The following is an 8,045-nucleotide window of genomic DNA, read 5'->3' as shown; positions in this document are numbered from 1 at the left end:
GGAATGGGCAGCGTCTAAATTAGCTATACACACACGAGGCAACAACTTAAACTGCTGTAAAAGTCTTAAGAAAGGTTGAAATGCAGAGCCAAAACACTTTAGGAATGAGCAGCGTCTGAACTATCTATACACACACACGAGGCAACGACTTTAAGAGATTTATAGCTTCCTAAGAATGCCATTCAAAGGAGCACTACCTACAATTAAACTAGGGCCGCAGAGAAGTACAGAGGCGCAATAAACTAGCAAGAAATGAAAGAAAATACACAGGCAACTTAAACATTAATCAAATCAACACTTTTAAATAACTTAGTTAAAATTGAATCTCATACATACCACACAATTAAGTAGCTCCACCTATGCAAACCGGCGTCCCGTGTTTGAAGGATGGAACAATACCTACATATTGATATTCGGACTACAGCCACGAATTCAGTAGGTTAGGGGTTAGAGCTGCCAGCCATAACTCCTATTAAGAGTCAGAGCCTGGAGCCTTGACTAGATAAGTAGTCAGAGCTGTCTGCCTTGACTAAACGTAGCTGACCGAAACACCAGCGCTGAGTGAAAATCGGTAGCAAAAAGGTGATCGCCACCTACCTATTTAGAACCGGAGATTCCCGAGCAGGGAGGCGCGAAATCCCTTCTCAAGATTCCCCGTACGGGCCACCAGATGTTAATGGTGATAACCTCTGACCAATAATTCAATGAATACCAGCTCCAAAGAAGTTATGCAGTGAAAGGTTTATTAATGGGGAAAAGGGGAAAGGCGTGGTTTCCCTGGGGAAGAAGTGAATACAAAGCAAATGGTGTATAATTCAGAATCTACCCAGCGCTCTAACGCGTGTGCTCAGACTTATAAGGGTCCTGGGATTGCTGATACCAGACATCTGCATAATCCACACCCATTACCTTCAATAACCAATCGATATATATTTTAGCATGTGTACTTAGCGTGCTTCTTACTATAGGCTAGGCTCTTGTTATCAGAAAAATAACAAAGTTAGTTCCATCCTTCCAGGAATGATGTCATCCGTGCTGGATGATCCTCTTGTAAGTTTAATTATCATAGTGCTTCATAGTGCTATCAATCCACTCAGCACTAGGTATTCTTACAATTTGTTGGTGCTTTTTGAGTTTTTTCTTATAACTGAAGCTTTCACCACATACACTACATGAGAATGGTCTCTCTCCTTTGTGGATTTTCTGATGCAATATTAGTGTATACTTAGCTGGGAAGCATTTCCCACATTCAGTACATGCAAATGGTCTCTCTCCTGTGTGGATTTTCTGGTGCGATATTATTGAATACTTAGCAAGGAAGCTTTTCCCACATTCAGGACATGTAAATGGTTTATTGCGGGGCAAATGAATTTTCTGGTGTTGTGAAAGATCTTGCTTCCTAATAAAGGACCGTCCACATTTAATACATGAGAATTGTCTCTCCCCTGAGTGGGATTTCTCATGTCTTGTGAGGCCACTCTTATGAGTGAAGCTTTTATTACATTCAGCACACAAGAATGGTTTCTCTCTTGCATGGATTCTCTGGTGAGAAAGTAGCAAATATTTAGTAACAAAACTTTTCCCACACTCAGTGCATGTAAATGGTTTGTCACCTGTGTGGTTTTTCTCATGTTGTGAGAGGTACGTTTTCCTAATGAAACGTTTTCCACATTTAGTACAAGAAAATGGTCTCTCATGGATTTTCTGGTGTTGTGACAGGTTTGTCTTCTTAATGAAACATTTTCCACATTCAGGACATGAGAATGGTCTCTCGCCTGTGTGGATTCTCTGGTGAGATATTAGTAAATATTTAGTAACAAAACTTTTCCCACACTCAGTGCAGGTAAATGGTTTGTCGCCTGTGTGGATTTTCTCATGTTGTGAGAGGTTTGTCTTCCTAATGAAACATTTTCCACATTGAGTACATGAGAATGGTCTCTCTCCTATGTGTATTTTCAGGTGTTCTAAGAGATTTGTCTTTCTAATGAAACATTTTCCACATTGAGTACATGAGAATGGTCTCTCTCCTGTGTGGATTTTCTGATGCGAGATTAATATATACTTAGTAATGAAACTTTTCCCACACTCAGTACATGTAAATGGTTTTTCTCCTGTGTGGATTTTCTGGTGTTGTGAGAGGTGTGTCTTCCTTATAAAACGTTTTCCACATTTAGTACATAAGAATGGTCTCTCTCCTGTGTGGATTATCTGGTGTGATATTAGCTTATACTTACTAGCAAAGCTTTTCTCACATTGAGAACATGAAAATGGTCTCTCCTTAGTGTGCAGTTTTTTTTTATGTCTTAAGGCCTCCTTGCCTATGAAACTTTTGCTGCAGTCACTGCTTGAAAAGGGTCTCCCTTTTGTGTGCTTATTGAAGTGTAGTTTTAGATTGCTTCTCCGCTTGAAACTTTTCCCACATTCAATGCAGGGAAATAGGGATTTGAGTGTGTGGGATTTCTTATCTAATAAGTATGATTCTTTACCAAAGCTTTTTCCATGGGTGTTACACAGAAAGGATTTCTTCCCTTTCACCTCTCTCTGCAGATCAGAAATTATTTGATCACTGTTATTATTTTGGAAGTGTGTTTCTGATCTCTGGTGTTTCTGCTGCTCAGGGCTGTTTGTGAGGTCCCTGACATTTCTCTCAAACTCAGTGACTCCTTCCAGTGAGTCTCCTGCATGGGCTTGCTGCTTCTTCTCTGATTCCTGCTGACTCCACCTTGTGTTTCTCCTCTCAGTCCCTTTGGAAACATTCTCACAAGCAGTTTCTGATTCTCTTGGGATCAGTCCTACTTCGAAAGGATATTCTTCATTCTCCTCCTTTGTATTCTGTGTTATTTCAGCACTTGCTAGGGAGCTCAGGATCTCATAATTCTCCTTCATCACCTCCCTGTAAAGCTCCTTCTGCCCTTCATCTAAATACCCCCACTCGTCCTGGGAGAAATAGACAGCGATGTCCTCAAACGTCACCGGCACCTGCTGAGCAGAAAGCCCTGCAGCCATTCTCCTGCCCCTTCTCCAGAGCAGGATTTCCAGCCCTGGCTCCCTCCCTGCACGGCCCCTGCTTTGGGCACAGATGATCGGTCTCCTGTTTCCAGATCTCAGTAGTCCCCTTGTTTATTGTAAACTGGTACGATAAGACATTGTCTTGAGCATCGGTATATTAAAAGAACTTAAATAAATAAATAAATAAATAAATAATAGTGATTGGGAGAAAGATACGTCTGACCCCTTGTACTAGGGTTGAACCTAAGGTTGCCCATGGTTCTTTTCCCATTTCATGTTTGCTGACCTGCAAAATAACTTGTGAGGCCTCAACATGGGCATACTGAATTTGCTCATCTGTGAGGTTTATTTCCTCTAACATTTTTCCCAATTGAAGGTCTCCCCATTTGGGTTTTGGGGAAGTAAGACCATCAATAAAGTGAGTAAGCTGTTCTATTCTTGCTAGAACCTGAATTTTCTCATCAGTTGTGGATATGGCTTCAATCCCTAACTGTAAGGTTTGAGCTAAGTAATTCCTTAATTGAAAAATACCTGCTCTTAGCTGATATTCATTAGATTGAATACCTTTTATAGCAGTTTTAATTCTATCATTAAGATTAAGGAATGTATTTTGAACCTCATGTTTCAAAGCATTCCTGCGCTTTCTGTTGGCTGTTCTCATCACCCAAGCAGGCAGGGGAAATGAGTCATTCAGCCATTTTGTCTGTACAATTAAATCTAACACATAAGTAACCTCAGTGTCATTTAACCCCTCAGCTAAACCCCTGATACAGGCAGCGGTCAAAGACCGGCCTAGCACAGGTGCATTTTGAAAAAAATTAGCCTCCTGTATAAAGAAGGGTCCGCATACCTTATTAAAAAACCTTTTATTACAAAGATTAACCTGATATCGCCAACTAGGGCAACAAAAGCAGTAGTCCTGGGTGGACAAGGATTGGGTACAAGCATTATTCCATAAAGATAAATTATGATAAGGGATTCCAACTAATGTGTAAAAGAAACAGGCAATTCATCACAAAAGACATGATAATGTGTATTATTTAAAAACAGAATTTAATATGGTAGTCTACAAACATAAGACAGAGAGTCCTTAATCATTGGGAGGGGGAATCCTGTATCCTCTCCCCCCCATGTGGAATAATTCTCATAAGAAAGTGTTACCTCAGGGAAGATGTCCATCCAGGAGAAAATGAGACCTTTAATCAAACCTGAAAATCCATAATGAGGACCAGACAAGGAGCCCTCCAGAGGCACCTTTGAAAAGGGATTGATGCAGGCACAAGATCCATCACGAAAACAAGGACGAAGGGCAAACAGCCGCTGGAACTGTTCAGAAGCACCAATATGTGGTTGAGAGCAGTGCTGCAGTTTCCAGGATGGAGTTTCAAGGATCCCAGTAAGATTGACACTCACTTTCCTGAAACCTAGGAATAAGTTCTGATATCTGGTTGAACAGAACTCAGCACGGAAGCCATCAAGAGGAGACTCCGAAGTGATGGAAGAAAGCTGCAAGGAGGAACGCTCCAGTTGCAGGAACAGAGAAACTAGTCTGGACTCAAGACCCGCAGGCAGGGACTCCAGAGAGATGCCTTGCCAGACCTGGTGAGTGTAAAACCTGAAAGGAACATCAATATGCAACAAAACAGGATCTTGCACAAGCCAGCCATGGTATGGAACAAGAATGACACCAGAAGGCAAAGGCACAGCTAGAAGAGACAAAGGCTCAGAAGATGAGCGCTTACTGACATGTGAGTGAGAATAACGGAGCTCCTGTGAAGCTGCGAGAGAAAAGGTGTAATGCAGCTGGGTATTAGATAAGAGATAAAAGAGTGAGATAGGGGAAGCAATAATTAAAAGCACCCAACATGCAATAACATACTTACAATAAGGCCTGTAAAAAAGAAACACCGCATGCAAAAAGGTACTGATTGGGGAACAAACCATACAGCATGCACGCAAAAGCTTCTGCTGAAAGCGTGTTAAACATGGAGGACGCTCAGACGCGGGACTAGCTACGCTGAGAACGACCTGGTCTTCCTGCTCCGGGGTAGGCACAGTCATGTCACAGCTTGGAATGACATCAATTGCTGGAGCAGTGGGAGCGCTGGGCAGCGATAGTTCCTCCTGACCCATTGGCGTCAGCGGAAACTGCGGATGCAGCAGAGGCAGCAGAGGCTGGGGGTTGAACTGAGGCTCTGGCACGGGAAAACCCCAATGTTTCGGATACCAGCTTGACATATCTAATGGACACAACTTTTCTGTTCTCTGGATCCTCAGAGTCAGAAAGCAACAGTCCCGAGGTACCTAGAATTTCTGTAACAATAAAGGGATTAGACCAGTATGGTTCTAAAGAGCCACGAACATGTGTTTTGCTCAAAACTACGGAACCAATCTGAAAAGGATTTGGAGTCCGAGAGGCCTTGTCAGAAGTAACCATAGCATCTGAGGAGGCCATATTTTCAAGCATAGAGAACCCAAAGAGAGACATAGCGGGAGCTTCATGATTGGCAGTTATGGTACTATTAATCTGGATTTGGATCTCCGGAAGATGAAGGTACCAATTACTGGGGTTAGATTGCAAGGCAAAAATTTGCAGACTACGCTTAACCTCACCATTAATCCTTTCAACCATTCCATTAGATTCTGGACGATGTGGGTAGGAGAATCGATGAGTAATGCTATGATCAGCACAAAAGGTCTCAACCTCAGCATTTTTAAAGGCTGGACCGCCGTCTGTGCAAAGAAACTGAAAAGGCAAAATACCATATACAATAGCCAGACGGTTAACAGTTACAATAGCTATAATGCGTTTCTGTGCAAATAAAAACACAAAGCCAGTAAAGGAATCAAGTACAACCAAAATATCTCTGTAACCACGGGAAGAAGTAAGGGGACCAACATGATCCATATAGACCACCTGCCCTGGTCTAATTCCCTGTGGAAGTGTCCCTTCAACATAAGGGGGTCCAGTACGTTTTGGATTTGTGCGCTGACAATCCAAACAGTCACTGACCATTTTCTTTGCCTGACTTCTAGTCAAAACCCCATCAGAATGCTGGCACAAGGTAGCCACATTCAAATGTAAGGAGCCATGCCTAGCAAGACGTGCACTTACAGTTATTTCTTGCTGAGAGGTAGCCAATTTAGCTGCTTCATCTGCCAAAGAATTGTAACGAGAGTACCAGCCCACAGTCTGGTGAGCAGGCACATGCAAAACTAGCACCTGGACAGTAAGTTTCTGTGAAATAGAAAATATTAATCTCCAGTGAGCTCTGTGTGCTATAGGCTTGCTTGTAACATCTAAAAAGTCATTGTTTTCCCACACTTTCATATGTGAATTAAACCCAGACACCACATATGTAGAATCAGAACAAACCATAACGGATCTGTCAGGATCCAAATTGGGCATTTGTTCAATATGTTTCAAAGCCTTTTGAAAGGCAATCAGCTCCGCTTGCTGTGAACTCATATCACCCAATTGCCAAGTATGTGTGACAAACACTTTCCACTGTCCCCTTTTATTAGGAGTCAAAATAACATTAGCTGCACCAGCAAAAAATGCAGTAAGATAGTCACCCGAGGGTGTGGCAGAACCATCTGTAAAAATTACCAATTGAACTTTCTGATAAAGCCGAGGAAGGAGCCTATCCTGCTCAGTTGTTAAGCAAAGATCCTCACAAGTCAAAACAATGTCAGAATCAGCCAAACCATTCTGATAATGGAATTGTATATCATCTCAATATTGATCAGCTCTCCATTGAACCCAGCGCGTGGAGAGAGCCCTACTCTCTGGGAGGGAATGGCGAGTGACAGCCTGTAACTGGGGAATCCCAGTATAACAATGAATAGTCTTACCCTGAGCAAGTGTAGATACTTTAGACAAGCAATATCTGACAGCTGTCAGAGTACGCTCAATAATATTAAATTTCCTCTCAGGCTGAGAGAAAGTGTGTGTGATTATAACATATGGGCTGAGATTCAGTATGGTTACTGATTGTAGCCAAGAAATGAGTCAGAAACCTGCAACGTGACATCTAAATCTTTAGACGGTTTACGGTGTGCCAAAGGGGCTGAATCTTTGACAGCCTCCTGTAGTGCTCTCAAACATTCAGAATGAACAGTAGTCCAATCCTTTGCCACAACGGCATCTCCTTTAAGCAAATCATATAAGGGGGCTGCTAATGAGGCAAAACTAGGTACAGTTTTACGTGCAAAATTGAGTGTCCCCATTATTACTTGCAGTTGGCAAGATGTCTTAGGCACCGGGAAGGATATAGAAACATAGAAACATAGAAATGACGGCAGAAGAAGACCAAACGGCCCATCCAGTCTGCCCAGCAAGCTTCACACATTTTTTTCTCTCATACTTATCATTTTCTCTTAACTCTTGGTTCTATTTCCCTTCCACCCCCACCATTAATGTAGAGAGCAGTGATGGAGCTGCATCCAAGTGAAATACCTAGCTTGATTAGTTAGGTGTAGTAGGGGTAGTAACTGCTGCAATAAGCAAGCTACACCCATGTTTATTCCCTTTACCCAGACTATGTCATACAGCCCCTATTGGTTGTTTTTCTTCTCTCCTGCCGTTGAAGCGGAGAGCCATGCTGGTTATGCATTGAAAGTGAAGTATCAGGCCCTTTTGGTTTAGGGTAGTAACCGCCGTAACAAGCCAGCTACTCCCTGCTTTGTGAGTGCGAATCCTTTTTTTTTTTTTTTTTCTTCTCCCCTGCAGTTGAAGCTATTCTGGATATGCGTGAAGCCTCAGCTTTTCTTATTCCCCTGCTGTTGAAGCAGAGAGCTATGCTGGAAATGCTTGATGTATCAGCCTCTCCCATGCCATGAAGCAGAGAGCCATGCTGGATATGCATCGAAAGCGAAGTATCAGGCACATTTGGTTTGGGGTAGTAACCGCCGTAATAAGCCAGCTACTCCCCGCTTTGTGAGTGCGAACCCTCTTTTCTTCTCCCCTTGGAGGGTGGGGGCAAGGCTAGCACCTGCCACCCTAATTAAAAATCCCAGAAACTTAACTCCCTCAA

General features: G+C 42.6%; 1 protein-coding gene across 1 annotated transcript; it reads right to left on the bottom strand.

The window, feature by feature from the left end:
* Window positions 1-701: 701 nt before the first annotated feature.
* LOC115077792 (gastrula zinc finger protein XlCGF57.1-like) lies at window positions 702-2,886 on the bottom strand. The gene is made up of 2 exons (XM_029580079.1): window positions 1,310-2,886; window positions 702-777 (listed from the first exon to the last, which is right to left on the bottom strand). The coding sequence occupies exons 1-2, from the start codon at window positions 2,884-2,886 to the stop codon at window positions 702-704; spliced, it is 1,653 nt and encodes a 550-aa protein (XP_029435939.1).
* Window positions 2,887-8,045: the final 5,159 nt, after the last annotated feature.

This window comes from Rhinatrema bivittatum, chromosome 16 (assembly GCF_901001135.1).
Source record: "Rhinatrema bivittatum chromosome 16, aRhiBiv1.1, whole genome shotgun sequence".
Classification (NCBI taxonomy): domain Eukaryota; kingdom Metazoa; phylum Chordata; class Amphibia; order Gymnophiona; family Rhinatrematidae; genus Rhinatrema; species Rhinatrema bivittatum.
Note: the sequence above shows the minus strand (reverse complement) of the source record. Positions and strands in the feature narration are given on the sequence as shown.